This window comes from Falco cherrug, chromosome 8 (genome assembly GCF_023634085.1).
Source record: "Falco cherrug isolate bFalChe1 chromosome 8, bFalChe1.pri, whole genome shotgun sequence".
NCBI classification, from domain to species: Eukaryota; Metazoa; Chordata; class Aves; order Falconiformes; family Falconidae; genus Falco; species Falco cherrug.
Genome location: NC_073704.1, coordinates 15103024 through 15125668, shown reverse-complemented (window position 1 = coordinate 15125668; position 22645 = coordinate 15103024). Strand labels below are relative to the sequence as shown.

General features: G+C 36.9%; 1 protein-coding gene across 5 annotated transcripts in view; it reads left to right on the top strand.

Annotated features, from left to right (window-relative positions):
- The window catches only part of PARD3B (par-3 family cell polarity regulator beta), a 413251-nt gene that overhangs the window by 208098 nt on the left and 182508 nt on the right, over window positions 1–22645 (top strand). For 3 of the 5 annotated variants that reach the window (XM_055718426.1, XM_055718424.1, XM_055718429.1), the window contains exons 11-15: window positions 20–205; window positions 6340–6510; window positions 9878–10007; window positions 15617–15716; window positions 17839–17954. In XM_055718426.1, the coding sequence (XP_055574401.1) occupies window positions 20–205; window positions 6340–6510; window positions 9878–10007; window positions 15617–15716; window positions 17839–17954 (703 nt within the window). The remainder of the gene's footprint in view (window positions 1–19; window positions 206–6339; window positions 6511–9877; window positions 10008–15616; window positions 15717–17838; window positions 17955–22645) is intronic. The other 2 variants (XM_055718425.1, XM_055718428.1) reach the window with 2 other exon arrangements.

The window sequence follows — 22645 nt, the reverse complement described above, 5'->3', positions numbered from 1 at the left end:
TCCTGATTTTCTCCAACAGAAAGGAGAGCCAAACTGCAGCATTCTTTCTCCAGAAACCACAGAGCAGTTGACCTTTGAGATTCCTTTGAACGATTCTGGCTCTGCGGGACTTGGTGTGAGCTTAAAAGGCAACAAATCTCGGGAGACTGGAGCTGATCTTGGGATTTTCATCAAATCTGTTATTCATGGAGGTGCTGCTTTTAAGGTATGGAAGAAGCACATCAGGTGATGACTGCATTATAGTTCTGATGTTTCTAATGCTGACCAGTGAACCTCACTTGATAAGCATTTTAGGAATGAATACCTTTTTGTCACACATTCTTTTGGGTGAGCTGCAAATCTACTTAAGTTTTGTTCCAGGATTCTGGTGTTACGTGTGGTAGGGTTTGCCACAAGGAAAGCAAATTGGTGGAAACCTTTGGGGGCATTTGGATGCTGCAGGAAATGGGAAAGAGGAGAAGGATAAGGGTGTGTGGGTACAAGGAGAGACTGCCTCCCAGCTTCCCCACAGCTCACGGAAGTGCATGGGGAAGTTTGCATGCTCTAGGCACAGGGACAGAGAAGTTAGATATCTACATTTACTATCTGCACTGCTTTGGGTCCTCCCAAAGTGATACAGGCAGACCTATAAAAAACAATCAAAAGACAAGCTTCTTCACAAAAATTAGAAATTGACAATTATGTGATGTTAAGGATTATGTGTTTAATTTGTGCTGTAAATAAAAAGCTAGCTCGTAATTTTCTTCTTTTATTCAAAAGATTAATTTTTTTACCGGTGTGGTAAAAATGTGACTTGGCTGAGCCTGGCATCAATTGCTCAAAAGTTACCAATTGATCCTGAGGTGGATTAAATAAATTGGTAAATGACAGTATTATGAATTGTTCTGCTCCCTCTAAGGACTATACAAGGACTGTTGTATATTTTTATGATTAAAAAGTATTTGAATTTTTTTCTAATCCTTAGGAAATCTGTTGACTGCATTTTTTCCAAAATAAAACTTGAAAAAGATGACTTTCTTGAAATTAGAAACAAAGGTCTTAATCTTTCAGGCTAGTACACTTAATTCTTGTGGATCCATAACGTAATTTTTGTCTCTTGTGTTACCTCAGCAATTCCTCACAGTTCTCTATTCTGTAAAAGTACCTTTTCATTCAGTGTATGTAAATTCCTCTACTGACATCAGCCTGCTGAGTAAGACAATTCACAGCATTAAAACTTCCATGATCATCTATTTACAGCAGCTGGTAAATAGCAATAATCAAGGATTTAGTTTTGATGTGAATGTTTAATACTTCCCTGCTTCTATTATTTACCTGTCCTAGTCCCACAGGTATTTCAAAGCTCGGATCTTCTCAAGTATACCTGAGCCTGGTACATGCAGTTCAGAACGTTGTCTGTGGTTAACTCAGGGCTAAGTGACAGCTGAGTAACTTTACATCAGTTATTAGTTAAGGCATGATTGGCCAAATTAGGGCTGGATAAACTCAATTTATGTGCATGTCTGCTACAGAGTACAACTCATTTTACTATGAAAATAAGGCTGCCCTCCTTTCCTTCCCAGCTGTGTTTTCCCCGAATAATTGTCCACACCAGTTGCAGTGACAGCTTATACTGCTACAAATAAACTCAGTGTTTTGAACAGCAAAGCTTGTGGAGCTGTATTCTGGCACTTTAGTGGCCTGGCTATCTGACTTGTCACATCATAGACACGTAAGACAACCCTTTCTAGCTCTGTATCTTTACCACACTATTCTCCCATAGTTACTCACTCCGTAGCAGTTGATTTCAGCTTGAGCGGTCTGCAGAGTAATAAAGCAGAACTTCTGTGCTGACACCTAAGTAAACGGGCTGCTGGCACAGGAAGCCACCATGACTGGAAGATTATTTTCTCTTGTGATAGCCTGTGGTCCTGTGACCTGTTCTCTATTCTACCCCATTGTAACCCTTATACCCATTAGAACTGTGTGTAGGCTGCAGAGCAAGTGAGAGCTAGAGCCTCAGCTACTTCAGCCAGAACTATTCAGAGAACCTGTCCTATGTGTTTTATACAAACACTCACAGAATGCAGTCATTTTGGCAATGTCTGAGGAGCCACAGTTTACTGTTGCATATGCATGGAGACCAGCTGTCTTTCTCCTGTCTAATGACCTTCATAACGAACAAAGCATAATCAGTGGGTATTAACAATTAATAAAATTTCTTATATCAAGTTAAAAAGTGTGCACATATTTGTGCATAAATATTTAAACATGCCCTTATTGTCCTTATTTTAAATGTCGCCTTTTAGCAAGTAAAAAGCCTTTCGTTCTAGCTGGTAGTTGTCCAGAGCATTTTCCCATGCTATTCATTATAACTCTCTGAAATGGTGTATTACGGATTTAGACGTGCATTTGCTTTTCAGTATACAAAGTTTTCTTGGGAAGCTATCACAGGAGGAAATCATAATGCTCTCTGACATGAGAATCCTCTCACTATTTCTCACTTCTGCATTTGGAGTTTAAAATTTGTTCTAATTTTGTGTTATGCTAATATAAGAGGGAGCTTTTATCCCCTTGTCTATACAGTCACCACTTGTCTTCAAAAGAAGACATGTTTACGTCTAACTTCAACATTTGCTTCACTGCTGAAGTAAATGCTCAGTTCTTCTAACGCTGTGTAAAGGTTTTGATACATCAAATTTCTTTCACCAGCGTGTTTTTTAGAATGAAGAGTTACATGAGATGCAGGCAATTTTTGTTGGTTACTGTTAACTGTTGTTGGTCTGAACCAAAGGGCTGGAGAGATGCCAACATATTTTAGTGTTTTTCAAAACATTAAAACATTAATCTAGCTCTGATGTATTAGTAGAATTGCAAAGTACAGTAAGGAAGTTGTAAAAAAAAAAAAAAAAAGTAAGGGGAAATTGAAGTCTTTTAATTCTATACTTTATGATTTTTGTCCCAGCTAAAGATAAAAGGCAATATCAATGCATCGTGCATCATACATGCTACAGTAAGACCCAAGGCCTATTTACTGCTCTTGCTACAAAACCAAACAAAGTAAAAATGCCTTAATGTTCTTAGTTGGTGTTCTAACAATGTATCCTGCAGGAATAAGAACACTGGCTTTTGCTGATTGAACCATTATGTCCCTTCTTAACCTTCTTTTGTAATTTTTGAAATGTCTGTTTTTTATTATCGCTAACATAAAGAGGTTACAAGAATATTTGTAATAGTGCAGAGCCTTTCACATGAAGAAAACGTTTGACTGAGTTTAAATGCGTCATCTTTCCTCACAACTTCAGGGATTTCAGCCTTGTTCATCTGGAGACTTCTTGGCTTTTTACTTGTGATACATTCCTGATGATCAGGTACTTGCTGTCTACTGCAGCTGAAATGCAGCAGAGCCATTATTAGAAGTAATGGAGTATTTTCTACACGTGCATTTGTTCAAATCAGACGTGGTATAGCTTGAACCTCCATGGGGCTTCTGAGTGCTGTTGCTATAAACATTGCTTGTTGTGTGCTGTGGATGGGGAAACTGGATGATTCCAATAAATGCCATCAAGGAATTCTTTCTGAGAGAGATGTCATTGATGTGATACGGGAAATAACTAGGTGTGCTTTGCTTAAAAACATAAGTCCCTGAAGAACATGGCATTATATCTCCCTGCTCTACTGTAAAAAGCGTAAGAGTCTTGTGACTGGCTGTCTGAATACAGTAGCCATGTGGTGGTAGGTTCTACCCCTTGCTCTGAGTCTCCATGGAAAAAAAACCCAATTTTTTTGAATAAGCAAGGGAACAGTAATTTCACCCTTTATTAGAATAACTCACTTGCAATTTCAGAGATGGCATTTGAAAAGTGTTTTGCTGAAATGCCAAATGTTGTTTTTCTACTCAGAAGCCACAAAGAAACCTACCTTTCAGAGATGAAAGAAAAAGATATGTTGAAACATTTAGCTTATTTTGAGCCAAGCAGATTGTCCTGAAGTTTAGGCTTCTAAACAGGCCATAACATCAGTGATGTAAAAAATCTGTATTTGGAAACTGTTTTAAACATTGGCATTTCCCCCACCCACCCCCCCCCCAGTCTTTAAAATAGCAAAAGTTCTTTTGTGAAATAACTTCTACCTGAGCATGTGTGAAAAGTGTTCAGCCTACCTTGTACAGGTGACTTAGCAAGTGTTGTTGATCAGCATTTATAAAGCAGGCACACCTTTTTTCTCTGATCATAGTTGAAATGTTGAATTTTGTATTTAAGTGGAGCACGTAACAGAATGGGAAGAAGGGAGATGCATCAAAAGAAGTACTTTAAGAACTGACATTATTAAAATATAAATAAATAAAAAGTCTCATACCAAAATATTACAAGGCAAATGAAAAATCAGGCCAATTCGGAGCTTTCTGAAGCTGCAGCATTTGATGTAATAATACACATTGTGTTCAGGACAGTTGCATGGTCAACAGATGTAGTCATGACAAGATTCATTTGACATCGTATTTTATACAATTTAATAGGAAGCTTTAATGGGTATTTATACATAGGTGTTTATCCACAGAAAGGAAAAAAAGTAATCCAATAACCTGTGGGACAATAGAAGGACATGAGAACCTGTAAAATTTTCAGGGTGTTACAGAAACTCACAAAAAAGAGAATATTTTTTCCTCAAACTCCTGTTGCAGTGAATGACTCCATTCATTTCAGCCGATTTTGATAGAACACAAAGGAATTGCAACATGTGCAAATAATAAAATTCCCTGTTCAAAAATGTTAACTCTTCTCTCCTTAAACTTTAGCATGTGATGGCATCATTTTCGATGTAGAGAAGGGGTGAGGTTAACCTATTTACTTTGGCTGTATGTAATTTATGTTGGCATGAAATACTCAGCAGAGAGGTGGGAGAGGTTTCAGTATCTTTTCCAAATGGCATTGCTGTTTCCTATCCTTTGTTTCCATACCCTCCTGAGAAAAGTTATATTTCTCTTCATTTTCCTTCACTGAGTGAGTCATCTCCCAATTTTGTCTTTCAATCTTCTTATCCTTCCCAGTTTATTTTAGATCCTGGTATATGCTGTTCTTCTTCAGGTCCTTAGCTATTCATACTCTGCCATGGTAATGATGATACTAAGTTCCAACAAAAATAACATTTTAGTAAAGCTGGGTTTGTCACAGCTACTGTAGCTCACTTGAGCACAAATGACTTAGACTTGGCAGCAACAGTGGAATAGTTAATTGAATATCTTAGTGATAGGAAGAAATAAAAATCGAAAAGTATATATATTGTGGATTACTCAGATGCATGAAATGTAAACAGTTCGGACGAGTGCCTTCTGAAGAGTACATAATGAACCTTTGAAGGAATGAGATTCGTTTTAAGTAATCAACGTATTTCTGTGCAAGTTCTTTCTCTGCTATTCTTTCTTCACTGCCCTTCTATATTGGATGTCTTGAGTTTTTTTATTCTTTTCCTTCCTTCTTTGAGGTCTGATGCCAACCTGATAATTGCGAACTTGACAAGTTTTAAAAGAAACTCTTGTCTCTTAATTAAATAGACCTTATTTTCTTGTTAAAGAGAAAAGTCCATGGCACATGCTTTTATGAAAAGAAATAAATCACAGATAATAATGACAACAGCAGTAGGACTCCTAAATCACCAAATAGCAGTGTCCACGATTTTATTAAGCTCACAAATGTCAGTTAACCTTGGCAATGAAACGGAATGACTTTTTTCAAAGCATAGGCTGCTTGATGTGGCTCAGCCCTAGTTTTATTATTGGCAGCAGGTTGGAATGTTAAAAAAACGGACAGCATTAATTAAAATAAGGATGCTTAAGTCTTAATGACCATCCTGAACTGAGAACACTACCCCATATGGTGGTATGGTAATTGTGACAACATAGACACTAGTGAGAATATAGATAATTTTTGGAGCTGTTTCTTACCAGACCTTAACAGCAGATAATAATGCATGGAAAATGTGTTGCAGTACTCCATTATGGTTGCATTGCAGATACTAACAGCTGTGGGTCCTTTTTAACTAAGCAGAAGTTCCTTTTAATGTTTTCTTTGTAGAACTGATGCAAATTAAATTGTACATGCAGGAAAAACAGTAGCTTGTGCATGCACTTCTGTGTTTCTAATTGCCCTATGAACTTTACCCCAAATCTAGTAAATGGAAGAAAAAATGGCCAATTAATGGACAAAGGATTTTTCTTTTGAGAGACCCGGTACTATGCAGTCTCTTGTTTCTTATTAGAAAGCAATATCTGATTGTCTGCATCTTGCTTTCCTGTATGTTGCCTCTCTGCCTAATAATTCTTATTTAAAACATTTTTTGGTTTTATTTTTTTGCTTGTAGGATGGTCGTTTGCGAGTAAATGATCAGCTTGTTGCAGTAAATGGGGAGTCACTTCTGGGCAAGTCAAATCATGAGGCTATGGAAACACTGAGACGCTCCATGTCCATGGAGGGGAACATTCGAGGGAGGATCCAGCTGGTAGTTCTCCGGAGACTAGAGGTGCAGACGGAGGTGAAGCAGTGAATGCATTTATTAGATAAATGTCTTTCCAGTCCCAGTGTTTTTGCATGCAAGAGATGATGGCTAAAGTCTTGGTCACAGAGAGCTCCTCCCTCCTGGCAGAATGAATTCCTGCCTTCCTGGAGTCAGGATACGTGTAGAATTTCTGGTTGATCTCCCCTGGTCTTGCTGTTCCTGTTTGAGACCGGGCTAAAAGTTGCCTCTTACTTTATTTGACAGGTATTAGAACAAAAGCAAATGTGGTCCCGGAAAGGGTTATCTTAGGATTAATGTAGTTTTGACTATCTACTACCTTCTAAAGGCAATAGCTGGGATATAGGTGATTTGAATTCTGATTTCACTTGTTGTCATGATCAGAGACCTTGATATTTTAGTGTGACCTGGATTTAACTTCACTTTTGCTTTTTCAGTGTCATTAGTAATTCACTCCACTTGTTGTGCATGTGTTCTGGTCCTGTCCTGTCCCCCCACTTTTTTTTTTTTTTCTTTTTTAACCTTCAAGGAATTAATATATTACTTTCCCTGGTCAGATGAAGGCCACTGCTTCAGGATGTGTTTCTGAGTTGATTAGCATAAAGTTTGTTTAAGTAAGGTAACAAAGTAAGAGAAGAAAGAAATTTTAATGGCTCTTTTCTAGACCTCATATAAATCGATGGTTGCCAATAGGCTCCAACTTTGAAAAAGAACGGTTTTATGATCTCTCTTGCTCCCTCTCCTTCATGCATGCATGCATATATGCACACTCATTCTTCATCTTTACATAGTTAATTTGTATGTGTGTATACTGGCTGCCCTTACTACTGATCCTCGTTTTAATTTTGACCCTTGAGTAAATATTTTAAGTTTTTCAACATCTGTACAGTTCCTTAAAATAAAAACACATACAGGTGTATTTGTGGTATAAAATCTTGTAATAAATACCATTATAGAATTTCAAGAGAAAATGTCAAGCTTCTTACCTAACAAGCATTGCTGGAACTTTTCAAAACGTTAAGAACAATCATGTTTGTGGGTGTTATTCGCACAAGATATCAGAGGCGGGAAGAGAATGCAGATTATCTTTTAGTATAATTAACTCAATATTTTCTAATAACTTCCTATTTGTTCTACTACCACCATTGATTGAGAAATAGATTTAGAAGTATATTACTTACTGAACATTATGCTCTAACTTTGTTGGGCAGACCCTTTGCAAAAGCCACATGATGTCAATCATGCCAGGAAAATATAAAAAATACTCATTAGTAATTCTGGAATACTTTAAAGGAAAATGTATTTTTGCTTTCCTTTTCTATGTGACATAGCATTATGCCATGAGGAAGAATTATTAAGTATAGGTTACGTTTATTGTGCAGTCTTGTAGCATGAGACAGATAGCTTACCTTCAAATAAAGCTCGCTTCTGCAAGTTTTCTTCATTTAACAGGAGCCAAATTGTTTTTAAAAAAAGCTTCTAATCAAACATCAGATTGACCCAATAAAAGTATGAGGCTGCTTTTTGTAGTTAAGTGTATAGTTTTGTTTATTGTCCAGACATATGAAAGAGGTAAATAATCTTGACTCATGCCCTGTGAAGAATGTATAATGAGGTCTTGATTGAATCAAATTCATTTTAGGCAGGAATTAATTTTTTATAGGGTAGTCTTTAGGTTCAATTGTAATTCCATTTGAGTCTGGAGACCACAGCAGAAATGGGTTGTTGCCCATTCTTTCCTTTCCCCAAAAAAGCTTCCTGAATACAGCATCTCAGCTTGGTAGGAGTATATGTTTAGAAATGCATTATTGTTTTTATTGGTCAGGACACTAATGGAGGTCTTCCATAACAGCTATGTTTTATAAGCTGGATACTCTAATTAGGCTGGTTACTGATCAGTTGTAGGATATTGATTGTGTCATTTGTCAAAGAGCTGGAAAAGCAGATTTGTTGTTGCTGTTATTTTAAGGCTCCCTGTCCCAGTCGGTACACGTCTCCAAGGTAGTACTAGTTCAGATGTTGTAAGGCTTAATTTAGCTAGCAGTGTCCACGTGAAAGTAGTAAATGTGGACCTTGTGACATAGGGGATCTTATGTAAACTAAAGAATCTCCAGTAACAAGAAGCACCATAATTGTCAGTGCCTGTATGGTGTGTGTGTTTCTGCACAGAGGTTCAAAATAGCCTTTTCAATTGGCTCATGTTGCACTGAGGAGGAGGAGAGAATGTTGCATGTGCTGCCTGTCCACTGAAACTGCATTTGTAGCCATATTGTCATCACGAGCATTCCAGCATTGATTTGTGTTCTGGGGTGTATTTTTCCATTTTATTATTATTTTTTATTATTTTATCATTATTTCATTATCTTTAATATTTTTATTATTAATATTATTAAGCTTGAAGGGCAGGTTGCAAGGTGATGTAACCCGCTGTCCTTTCTTATGTGTTGGTTTGCAGGCAATCACTTGCTAATGCATTAAACCTCTTGCGTTATTTTACAAAGAAACTTGTACCCATTAGATACATACATTCTGCAGTTGTGACTATGAAATTTAAGGAATGGTATGTTTAGTGTGAAGTTTGCTGGCACAATGAGCATGCGCTTTAAAAATAGAAGCCAGTTAGATGCCCCTTTAAAAAGCAGATAGAAAAATCACAGAAACTACAAAGGTTATTTTGAAAACTAGCCATAATATTCCTCTGTGTGGATTTTCTGTTTTCCCTGAATAATGAGTAAGAAAGCGTCTTTCTGGGTCTGTCCCAGTTTTAGAAACTGTGATTATTTCTCTCCCCCCCCCCCTTTTTTTCTTTTGAGCAACTGCTCAGGAGAATAAATTAGGCGATATGGCATGTACGGGGGGGTGGGAAATGTCTCAAAAGAAAAGCTGACTAGAGGTGTGACAGGAGTTTGTTTAGCTGCTAGCCAGAAGACCTGTGTTTGGGAGTTTGGTGTAACTCCTTACTTGCAAAACTGCTCTAGTGTGTGATCATCAGAACATATGCACACAGTCTCTGAGAGAAGGGAACCAGCTGGCTGGCAGAAAAATACCATTGGCATTGCCCATGTTCTTGTGTTGACAATGTCACAAGCTGCCCTCCCAGATGGAGCATTTGAATGAAGCCAGTTGTGGGTCATAAAAAAAAAAAAGTCTTCGTTTTTGTGCGTCACTTAATGATTGTTATTGCTTAGATATTGTCTTATTTCATGGTCAGCAAAAACAGTCATTTTGAAGATAGCTTTCAAGTTTCTCATTTGAAGGGAATCAATGTACAGTGAACACATTGCATTACACTGTATTTGTGCATCTTCTGTAATGATGGCTGATCTTCTGCATTGTTGAAAATTTAAATTTTTTGCTACAATGTGTGGTTCTGTTTTTCTCTTAGGAGCGCTCAGACCAGGGAGTCTTTCAAAAATCAGCCTGTGACAGGAGTCATAACTTTGCAGCTGCTTCCCAACGCAATGATACTGTTCTTCAGCAGTTTGTAACATGCAGTCCTCAAGAAAGAATAAAAGGTAGTCTCTAGATATCCTTCTCTGTGATAAAAGTGCTTTGTGTTTTGGGGTTTTTTTGAGATCTACAGTCACTAGAAAAGCAATTAATTAGAGTAAGTGCACACTATGTTACTTTGAGGCTTGAAGATCCAGCGAGGGTGGGAGAGCTGACTCAGAAGTTGTGAATTAGATTCCTGGCACAAATTCCAGTTTAAGTAACAGTTTCTAGCTCGCTGCCCCAACACGTAAGGTTGGATAAAAAACAAATGATGAGTGCAAAATATATGTTGTCAAAATGTTTATTTTCTATATATCTTTAATGAGTGCAATGATTTTTCCATTGAATTCTTAGATTATGTCCCAGGGGTTATTATAAGCTAAATTAATTTATACAAAAGCATGATACTCATAAAGTACACTTAAAGGTAACTTTGTTCAAAGGTTAGAAATATTGCCCTAATTTACAAATCTGAATTATATTAAGTAACTCATTAAAAAAAAATTAAGTAGATGTGTACATTGTACAAAGAAAACCTACATGTATGAGCATATGCAAGCTTATAAGTAAGAGTTTTTAAGACTACTCTGCTATCTGTCCAGTTTGCACCTGACTCAGCAAGGTACTAGTTATTTGAAAAGTCTTAAGTATTTGAGATGGTCTTGACCCCTGTCCTTCTAAGTGTGCTCTTATTCTTCGAGCCAAGCACACACTTGAATACCTTCCAATAAGAAAAAAAGATTTTCTTCGGTGTAGTTGAATTATGCATGATTTTTCCCACTTCCCTAGACAACTGTGGAATCAGGGTAGCTGGCAAAAAGTAATTTCGTAGGCTGCTGTGATGACTGTGTGGGGTACTTTTAACCAAAATCAAAGAGCCCGTATCTGTAAAGCTCAAGAGAAACTCCCGTATAGTTTAAGGGTAAATAATTTGTGGTGACTACAGTATTTTGACAATGCGACTCCAGGCAAAGAATTAGATACAGACACAAGCCTTGTAAATATTCAAAGATCAGATCCTTTTGTGTAGTTCTACCCTATATTTCTTGTGTATGGAAATTAAAATGATGCTGTAGTTACATGAGAAAAGGGTCAGTCATCCTTGGAGCTAGCCTGCCCTGTAGAGTTAGTCATTGCCAAGGGATCAGATAGCAGCAAATACCTTCATTAATAAACACTTCCTTAAAAAGCATATAAATAAGCAACTGCTCTGGAGCCATTGATAGAGGTGAATGGCAACAGGTAACTTGTCACTTCCATGTATTTTGTTTTGAAATGTAAGAGTAATGTTACTTTCAGGTAAGGATTCTCCAACTGCGATCCAAAAATCAGGATGACTAGTTTGCGGCTCATTCATGAAGTTATTTTCAATAGACATCTTTTTAATTAAAGAACGATGATAAGAAGGCATTATAGCAAAAACATGTGATGGCCTTGGAAGAGAATGTATGTTGGATGTCGAAAGGGTGCCCTGGCGTGCTGCTGGGGGCTGTTGTCAGAGAGGGTTTGACATGGCTGGAGCTTCCCATCCATAGCCTGGAAGGAGTCAGTGAACAACAAATGACAAAGATGTTGCTAGCATTTACCAGAAGTATCACTGTATTGCAATTTCTATTGAAGATTTGGCATTTGATGAGTAAAATTGAAGTGATCTTAATGTGGAACTGCACAGGCACTTTCAGCAGCAAGGTGTCTGCAACAGGGCTGCAGTCAGAAATGTTCCTGGTAGAAAGCACTTGGAGCTTGCAGTAAGCCCGCACATTGTAGGAATGTTTCTGTAATTTTGAAGTCATGGTATTAATTACTTTGAGCTAATACTCATTCTGCTTGTCACCTATTTCCAGTCACTGGTTCAAAATATTTTTTTGCATGTTTTTTTTATAAAGTTTTGTCCTCCGCCTTTCAAGACACATGTAAAGGCAAAACAATACATCTGTTCACAACCCTCATTTAACTCAGTTATGAACTTTAGGTTGTGTGTTCATTTAAGGATGTGAGTCACAGACATAGTGAGCTGCTTGTGACAGGCAGGAACAGTCCCTTGTACATTCTTATGGCGCACTATCCAGATCTTGTATGTAGAAGTACGGTTGGTACGTTTTTATGAAGAATAATAAAACATAAAAGAGATTTTAACATAATACAGGATCTGATGTATGAATTTAATGACAGGAGCGGTATTATGTTTAATAAAATGTCACTTTCTCAATTAATGTTTTCTAATAAGTTATTTCCAGTACCATTCACTGCTCCTACCAATAAAATTATAATAAAATCTCAGCAAAAATACACTGAAGCTTGGCCTGCTAATACTGCTGTCTGTTTTAAGAGCCTTTTTTTATTATACATGAGCAAGAAAAACTAATGTCTGGGGAAAAGTGGTTATAGCCAAAACATTACGTTTTGTCTTGCCTGTGGATATTTAAATAAAGGGGGGGAGGATACTGATCCAATATTGAAATGCCAGTGTTTGTTCTATTTTTGCATGAATAATACTTGCTGCCTTCAGGTCCTCACTTCTTTTGCTGCCAAGCTATTGCACAGATTCAGTGTTTTTTAGAACAACCTCTTTGAGAATTGATACTTCAGTGCCAGCAGCTTTTTACATCTCTGGTGTTGAAAGATTACTGGAATGTGTTTCATTAGAGGTTCCTATATATTTCTTAGAACCCTACGTTATAAACGGTTTTAGGGGAAATGCTGTCATCTCTCTGGTTAAGTAGTAGAATAATCATAAACTCTCTCTACTACCATAGACTGCTGAGTCTTCATGATTGTACAAGCATCTGTTTCCATACGTCTGGTAATGTCAAGATAGAAAATAAGAAGTGAAATTTTAAATTAATGTTTAAATTTTGCTTGTAAATATTACATGTGTCTTATAGACAGGCTTATTTATTCTCCTAAACTGTTTAATATCTGAAAATTCAGTATATTTTGTTTAGTGGCTTAGCTGTTCCTCTGATCTCTCTGGATCTGTTAAGAGAATTTCCTGAGGTCTTGAACATGAAGCCAGTGACTGCTTCTTCAGTTAAATTCTCTCACTCTTTTGCTCTTGCTCCCATTTTGCTGGGAGCTGTAGTCCCTTGTGGTCATTTCTGGTTCACTCAGGAAGTCTGCCATTTTTCTATGTGTACCATTTTTGTACTGCAAGAAAAGTGCCAGTGGTAACAAACAACGTGGTAACGCCACCAAACACCCTTTGTGAAATGATTTATTAATTACTGTGAATCAAAGTTAATGTAACTACATGATATGGTCAGTCTCTTGTTATGGCTATCAGAGGTTGCTCAAAGAGGATAAAGCACAGTGTAGGGTGTGGTGTTTTCTTTTTGTTTCAGTTTTTTGGGGTTTTGGGGTATTTTTTGTTTGTTTTTGTTCCCTTCCATCAGGCATCTCTTTCCTACTTAGGGCAGTCAGTAGTTTAGGGACTTCCTAAATCAGATGTACTGTCTGGACTATTGTGTCATTGATACCACTCTACCTTTTAGTCCACTTCTTAATATATTTTAAAAAAGTGGATTTCCCAAACAGCCTCATGACAATGAGTTCCATGTTTTAATTGCACCGGAAAAAAACACTACCTCATATTAGTTCTAGGTGTGCAACTTGACAGTGACACTGAGTGCCTGCTATTTACTGTGTATGAGAGTCAGTGAAAGCTTCCTTTTCACCTTATGCATGGCTTTTACAATTCCATAGACTGCTTGTATACCCTTTTATTGCTTCTTACTCTAAACCAAAGAATCCTAGTCTGTGGTCCTTGTAGAAATGTTTCTACATGTGTCCAACTACCCTTGCCACCTTTTCAAATTGTTTCTGAATTAAATTGCATCCTTTTTTCAGATAGGAAGAATGAAACCTTAGAAGCTATTTCAAAAATAGGCACACCATTAACTCTGAGTTCTCAATGGAGTGTTTGGACTTTTCTTGAGGCTCTAATGTCTTGTTTCTTTTTGACTTCACTAAGCATATATTAAAAGAACGATCCAGTGCACTTTTATTGTACTGTTCCGGAGTCGTAATTGCTGAAGTAATAGCCTTTGTGTGTGTGTCAAGAGAATTCCCCCACTGCCATATGTGTATCACTTCACAGTCACTGACAGGGAATTCCACCTGCCTTTCCTGTTTACTTAATAGCCTGCAGTCTTTTTGCAGAGGTTCATAGTCTGCTTATTTTTGGTAGTTCTGAGTGGGTTTACATGAGTAAATTTTTTCATCTTCCACTTCATCTTTCAGATCATCTAATAACATTGAACAGTATGAGTTTCCATTTGTTCTAAATTTGTTTTACTGTGGGAACTTGCCATTTTCTCCTCATTTCTGATTCCTGTCCTTAAATTGCAACCTGAAAGAATGTGATCATAATGCGAGAAGACAGTGTGCATATGTTAGGTAGCATACCTGTTTTCTGCATCAGACTGGCAATCAGCATTTTTTAAGGCCTCATTAGAACTTTTCATTTGCTCACCTTCACTTTCTTTGAATGATGGTCTAACTTTTCCTGAGATACAGGGTTTGAAATATTTCTTGTATTTCTGATCTTTAGGTAGGAAGCTGCCCAGCCAGTAGTTTTATAGGGTTCTTGAGCTAACAGTGTGGTTTTGTTGGGGTTTCTTTGCTTGCTTGCTTTTAGGGAACTGTCTCATTGCTCTTATCTAATAAATATAGTCTGTTGCTGTCTGCCTTGATTGCCTCCTGGTAAACCCTTTTCTCTTAAATTAGATTAGTACTTGCAAGCAGGATTGACTGACAACATTCAGTGCCACAGAACAGGTCACATGAGTGTGGTATGTCAGCGTTGTTAAATCGCTTACCTGTCACTGAAACCCAAAAATCAGTGTTTGTGTTTCCTGTTAAGTTTTGGAGGGGTGAAGACATGTTCTACACTGAAAAATGTAGGGACGTTTTTTTTTTTAAGATTAGACCTTTAGATTGAGAGGTGAATTTACAGGGCAGTAATGAACTGGCTTACAGCAGGCAGAGCAGTCATATTAAGTACTGCAGGTACAGAAGTGGTGTTGCTTTGCAAACAACTGAACAGTTTGAGTAGTTAATATTTTTCTCAGTCCAAAGTAATTTTCTAGTGTGAGACGAATGCCTGTTGTAAAGGTAAAGAAGGAATTACCATAATGGTAAGAAAATGGAGACTGTAATTCGGAAATGCCCCTTTTTTCTCTTGCATGGGATAACAGAAGTTTTTCTTCTGAACTCTTTGCTGAGAGTGTGGTTCTCTTCTGTACGTGAAAGGTGGCAAATGCTCCCCATCAAAGGGAATGAAAGCATGAGCCTACCATCGGTTGGGGTGCAGCTATGCAGAGGTGAAAATCCACTCAAATGGAGTAAAGCAATTTGTGCCTTGCACTCAACTTCACTATAAGCACAAAGTTTCCCTATATTTATCTTTAATTATGCATATGCAAATCTGAAAATCAGCTCTTCAGGAAATCCCAAGGGGTATATTTTCTGCTTGGTGTGATTTTAATTCTAGTTTAGTTAGTTTAGGGATTTGAATAATTTGTGACTCACTTCAGCATTGCTTGAGGCCTTCCAGTCCAGTCATTGATCAGTGAACTGGTGTAATGTACTTGTTTCTCTGGCTTATTTAACCCCTTTTTAAATTTTATTTCAGAGTTGCCAGTGTCTGATCGTGGCAGTGGTGAAAATGAAACCCCTCCACCTCTCCCACCTCATCCCAGTGAGGATCTGCTGAATGAGGATTATAATCATAGGTTGGACTTTGGCTATTCTTAATAGTTACAGCCCTAATTGCTCATTAGTGGTTGTGATAGTAGTTCTAATTGATTTAAAAATCACTTTTTATTTTTTAAAACATTATACTAATGTTTTTAGTCATCTGAGTGATCCTTTAATATAATCTGGGAATGTTATTTCAGCATTTACTGTGTTGTTCATTTCAGTTGTTCATAAGCTGCAGTATGCCTGCTGTCCATGATCACAGTGGATCACAATACCCAGCATGTATTCAGTAAAATAAAAAGAATCCCAAACCATAATCCCAATTAAAAAATTTTAAAAAAAGTTAATTTAAGACTGTAGCAGTGGTTGCTATGTGTGGATGCAGTTCCTGAAGTCTTTTAAAGCTTTAAGACTCGTAGCCAAATTCAGTTTGCAGGAAACTGAATTTTCTTAGGCAGCATGTCAGCCAAAGACATTCTGGAGGTTACAAAGTGAATCTTCGGTAAGTTTGAACATTGAAAGTGTAGGGGAAGAATTTATGGACACTTTACCAGTTATAAATGCATTGGGTAGATTTTTCAGATATTTTGGGAATACCTTTTGTAAAGATACTCTAAACGTGCTTGACGGCAGCTACAAGCTTTAATTTCCTTGGTAAATACAGAAGTTTGGAAGTGCAGGAAAAAAAGTGGAGACATGTTGAAGGTTCATGATGGCATATGCTTTGACTTTCACAAGCAGCACAGGATTCAAATCCAAGCATCATTTCAACCTATCATACTTCTAGATGCTGAAAATTCAATGTTGAACACTGTTTACTCAGTGTGTGTGTGTGTGTGTTCGGTTTTGATATGCAACTGTTTTATTGCAATGATATTAGGGAAGCCTGCATTTCAAATAAAAACTTAGCCATACTTCTTCCCTTGTGCCACATGGATGTGATTAAAAAACTACCCTTGAAATTATTGGTTGCACATAGTATTGAAGAGTAGATATGTTTTAGTATGGATACCTCGAATTCTTCATACCATGAAAACTCTTGTAACTATTTTCTCTTTGCTAACATAGAGAAATTTCAGTAGAGTCATTTCATAATTTCTGGTCTCCCAGGCAGGTATGTATGACATGGTAAACGAACAAAAAGTCTACATAGACTAATGGAACTCTGCATTAAATTCTCAGCTGCAGTTGTTTGCTAGAATCTATTAATAGTTTTTCAAGAAGCTGGGAGCAGAAACACTCTCTTAAATGATGATGGTGTATTAAAATGATGATGAAATTTACAGGCCCTTTCTTCCACCCTGACTTTTATTCAATGTTGTATTGGTTTTCCATTTGGCACTTAAGTTCTGTTGAAATTGAATTGCTATGTCAAGTCATGCTGATTTCACTGAAATTGTGTTGCAGCAAAAAATGGGGAAAGGTGTTTTGATACTGTAAAACCAAACATTTTGATTGAAGAGTTTGGAAATAAATGTTTTTTATGTTTGTGGGTTTTTTATTATTATTTTGGAACATTTTGAAATGTTTAGATATCTGCCTAACATTAAGTAAAATAATTTAAAAAAAACCAAACAAAAACAAACCCCCACGAACCCCAAAACTGAAACTACAATACTTAGGAATTTTTCAGTGTTATGGTATCCTTCATAAGACCTCCAGGCTCCAGCCTCTGCAGAAGTGGTGCAAGGCTGTGAAATAACTTCATATTAACTGATGAAATAGGATTGAGCTGTGTACATTGGTGGTATTTTTCCAACTTTCTGTAGAAATAAGTAATTTGGAAATGTAGTGGCTAAATAGAGCTAGCAAAATACAAAAAAACCCCAACCTAAAACAAAAAAAAAAAGCATGAGAAAAACAAAACCAAAAGCAGGTACTCGTATGTCCCTCTTCTGCTAAATAAAATATGAGTGTTTAAAAGCAATCATCACTAAACATTTATGGTTATATTTGAATCCGTGATGAAAAACAAGTCACTGGAGGTGTTAAGTCTCAGAAAAGGAAGTTGAGGATCAGTAACTGATTTTAAAATGCATGGCTGTAAGCAACTGGAGGAAGAAACACATGTATACTTGTGAATGCTTTAATTAGTTCACTCATGTTTTGAACTGCTGCCTAAATATTTTACATGTCTTTTTTTTTTTTCTGTAGCCCTATCATAAATTCAGCAGTGCATTTAACAGATCAGCACATCAACTTCAGATCTTTGACACCAGCCAAGCAGTCTGAATCAATTAATCTGAAAGCCTCCAAAAGCATGGATCTGGGTAAGAAGGGGTGGGGTGACACATAGGTCAGCTTTTTATCCTTATCCTATCTGCACCATCTCTGTTTCTTGCTTTTTCTTCTTAAACACAAGCATCAGGGAGTAAGTTCTGCAGAGGTGCTACAGTGATGGGGACAATGGTCAGCCTTCTGTAGCAGCTAATTGCAAGTACCCTTTTTACTGAAGCTGAAGAAAGGTTTGTGTTTTGTTTTCTTCTAAAAGACTATTCTATCCATTGTATTGAAATCTTAGCTGAGGAAAAGAAGGAGCAGAGGAAAAAAGGGAGCATTTGTAAAAATGAGCAGAAAGAATTGCTGTACAAGTTTTATATGTCTAAAAAATATAGCGAAACAGCAATAACAGAAGTCGTTTTCATATAGAATATAAATGATTGCAGAACTACACTTGACAAAGGCTAACTTTCATAGGACAAGTTGTTTATTTCTTCATTGACAGTGACAAACACAGGCAGTCGGTATTGCAGTAGATCTTTATAAATGCTTGAAGAGTGGTAAGGTTATGGTCCTCTACCCATCAAAGCTGTGAAGAAAATCTTGCAGGGTGGGTGAAGCAGAAAGTAAAAGGTTCTTTCAATACTGGGAAAGCATTTGCAGGTGGAAGTTTGAAGAGTTATTGCAGTTGAAAACCAAGTCATGTTTTAATGAAAGTTCAAGGAAAAATTTGCAAAGTTCTTACGCTTCAAAGAAAGTCAAATAAGCTTTTCTTTTTAATTTTAATTCTTTGTGGCACTCATTCTTTATCTGTTTTTTCAAATTCAAGTGTTGATGGAGTAGCTTCGACACCTACCATTAGGATGTCTTTAGACACATTTCTGTTGTTTTGTTGGATCAGTTTTTGTTGCACAATTAATAGAGAACATTTAATTTCTTATATAGTTTCAAGGTAGCTTTCTGGTGGTGCTGAATTTTTTTTTTCCCCTGAAACTCTCTAGGTTGGTCTTAGTTTTTGTATTGCTGATTTTTGTTGTCATCTTAGTGTCATATTTTAATGTAACATAAAATGTGCATACTTCTCTTAACAGAGTGCAAGGAAAGTCAAACAGTTATTAATGCAGGATAAGAATGGATGAAATTAACAGAGGGGGAAGTTCTTAAGGCAGAATTTCAAAGCTACTGCATAACCAGACCAGAAATTAATCCTTTTGCAGTTCTGTTCCACTGTCTTGACGAAGAGTAATGCATTAGCTATTATTTTAGGAATGGAAATACTCTTCAACAAAGGAATGTGTTTACAGACTTGAGTCAAAAAGTATATTGTATGTAGTCTGCCAGAAAAAATAACATTCAACTTTACTGAGTCTTCTTTTAGAAAGGTTTACTTATAGTTCCCACAGAAGTCACTAGAAAGACTGTGCACAAGCGCCATTGTAAAATTGGGCAATGGGAGTGTGCTTGGGGGCATATTCAGAACTGTCAGGTAACTTCTACTTCCTTTTATACCGGTCTGTGTTAATTTATATTGTGAGATTCAAATTCATACAAGCAACCTGCTCTTGACACCAAGAAACAATGGTTTGAGAATGTGTATGAGTCACTAAATCATAATGGTTAAAAGCTAAAATAAATTGGGTGCCAAAAAGGAAATAAATATAAAATATTGATTTTAAAATTAAAAAAATAAAATAAAAATTGGGTATGAAGATGTCTTTAAGATCTTTCAAAAACTGTTGCTCATAGAAGGTAGCTGTTGAAAATGCTACTATGCTACAAATATGAAATATGAAAGTGAATCTACTATGGAAGTAAAACACAAAAGGGATTATTATCTATTGTCTGATTGGAGGGCACTAACCTTCTCTTGCGTGGTGATGTGAAGGTAAATCTATTACTTGAGATAATTTAAAGAACTGGAGGGACTAAGAAAAAACTGCACCCATCCTGTTTTATATACATAACAATAGAGAAGTAAAATTGCTGGCATGTAGGTTGGCAAATAAAGAAACTGCGGAAGATGGAAGCTAGGACTTGTTTTGCAGTCATTTTCTGTCAAGTAGTGAAGTACCATGTTTGACTTCCCACCTTTTGAAAGATTTTAAGCAGAAGCTTCTGGCTGGAAGGGTAAAAGGAAAAGAAACAAGAAAATCTTAAGTGACTACGATATAAAATGCTTCTAATGTAAATAAAACCCCCCAAAAATGGTATAAAAACTACTTCCAAATAGAGCATTCACATGCACGCTCCAAGATGGATTTCTGGGGGGGGAAGGAAAGTTGTTTCTTAGTTTTTATATTTTGCTCATTACTTAACTGCAGTTAAGGCCAATAGTAACTCCTCATCCCAACATGCGGCTGTGTACCCATTATTGATTCCAGTGCATTGTTTGCCACTGGAAAAAAAAAAACAAAAAAAAAACAAACCAAAAAAACGATGGGCAGTGCTCCTCTCGACCCGGAGTTGAGGTTGTGAGAAAGATTGGTTCAGCACTGCAGAGGAACTGTGCAGCAGATTTGGTAACAAAGGGGAGGTGTCCCCTATCTGAAAAGTATATAACTGCTGGGACTTCTTTTGCCAGTAGTCATGGGATGCTGTCCCCTTACAGCTTTTCTGAGTAGTACTTTACTGAGTTCTGTCAGTCACTTCCAAAGTAAATCCAATATGATGAACAGAAAAATCGCAGAACTGGAGTCCAGGAGGGGAGCTCTGAGACCTTAAAAATGCACCTGAGATGTAGTTTGTTTCTTTTTAACCTGAGTTGCCTCTGAATCAAGTGTCTCTGCACATCTGGGTAGACATAACCAGCCTTGCAGGTTACAAGGTCCAGAAATCCACATGGGTGTCTCTAGACCAGAATAATGTCATAAACTCTAAGTAGACGACAGAATTGGCATAGTACAGGACATAAATGTGAAATCTACTGCTATTCACTTATGAAACATTCTTTTTCACCTTGAAACATGTATAATGCATCCATTGCCTAATTATAAGATTACAAAGGCACAGATTACATGGTGGCATCACCGTCAGAAGGCTCATCAAAGGTAGATAACAGAAAATTTTAAAACACGAGAGCCCCAAGAATCCAGATTTTGATTGTGAACTGTATGAAAAAGTAGTAAATTCATTAAATTAGGGAGCTAATGAAATTGTTTAGTGAAGGTCTTTCTGGCTTTGAGCATTGATGTATACACAAGAAGCAAATCTGTTAAGACTAGTCTATAATTACATAGATTCACAACGGAAACTCATTTAACGTTGATGTTTATCTTTTCAGTTTTATATATATTTAGGCCCAGAAACCTTTTGAGTGCTTACTCTGTTTTCCAGTCATATCTATTTGCAAAATAATAATTATTATAATTATAAATTAGCATCCTCAGTGAATAATATTAGGAAATCAGGATGGGTGATCAAAAAGCGTTCAGTACTGCTAACGTTGCATCAGTTTGTCATTGTCAGTCTCCAAAGCAAATCCTGCAATGAAAGGAACTTGGCGCATGCAGCAAAATGTGTAGGTTACTTGCTTATAGAGCAGATATGGTTTAGTTTGTTGACTCTCAGTGCATTTTTGTGGTGTTGATTGGACAGATGGACAGGAGCAAAGGGCATGAACTGCTGCCATCTGATTGTTTAGCTAGGTTTCTCTGCTGTCATGTGTGTGCCATGAGTCATATTAACTGATGCATGTTTTAACTGCTGAATTCACAACTAGCATGAATCCAAAACTAGTGTTGTCTGGAGTTGGTGTATTTGAAGAACTCAAGTTATTTGCAGATGATTTAGTTTTTGCTTGAATCTACTTTAAAAAATAAAAATCAGTGGCATGTTATTGTTGTAGAAATCTAAATAGATGAAAAGGGAAGTATAGCGGTAGTGGTAATTTCATTTTGCAGGCATGAGCAGAACCTTGCCTTCTGTGTACAGATGTTCTTGCACAAAGTGTGTGGAGGTATAGTGACTGGTTCCCCGCTTTAGCATCCATCATTTACACAGTGGTCAAAGACTTCTCAATTTACAGCTTCATTCAGAGTAATAGGGTACAGATTAGTCCCATATCAGGTGTAAGTCCTAATGTTCTTCTCTGTTGCTGTGTTGAGATAATGACAGCGCTTTCTGGATCACTGGTAAAATTCATATCCTGTGACTTGTGGTATATTTGTCTTTGCCTTGTCTACTCTTTATTTTGAACTGCTGGTGATAAAAGAACAGAGCCACCCTTTCTACTGATCTTGGCACCTGACATAACCGCTCAGTTGCATAATTTTTTTTGCTTCGAACTATGGTGTTTGAATATGTTAGCAAATAAAAGATTCTCCTTATACTGTGATTTCAAGAATTTTTACAAGGCCAAAGAAAGTGACTTAGAGTGCATGCTTGTACTGACCAAATTTAGGTGGCATACCCAGCCTGGACTTGTATTTATAGCATTATGTTAAAAATAAGCAAAACAAATTCAAAAATGCTAGAAATAAATGTTGTGTGGTCCCTTCCCACATAAGTGGTACACTTTTTTTGAAACTTAAGGGTAGAGTGAAAATGAAGAAGAAATCAATGTCTTCTATACAAGTCATTGGAAGGATGATTTTCCCTTTAACAACCTTCTATACACATACATTTTTCCATACATTACCACAGTTGTCAGAGAAGAATTTCTATGTAATAATTTATCAGAATCCATTTTCAATAGTGTTGGTTCTTTCTTTTAGCTGTATTAAAAGGTAATTTTTGGAGAACA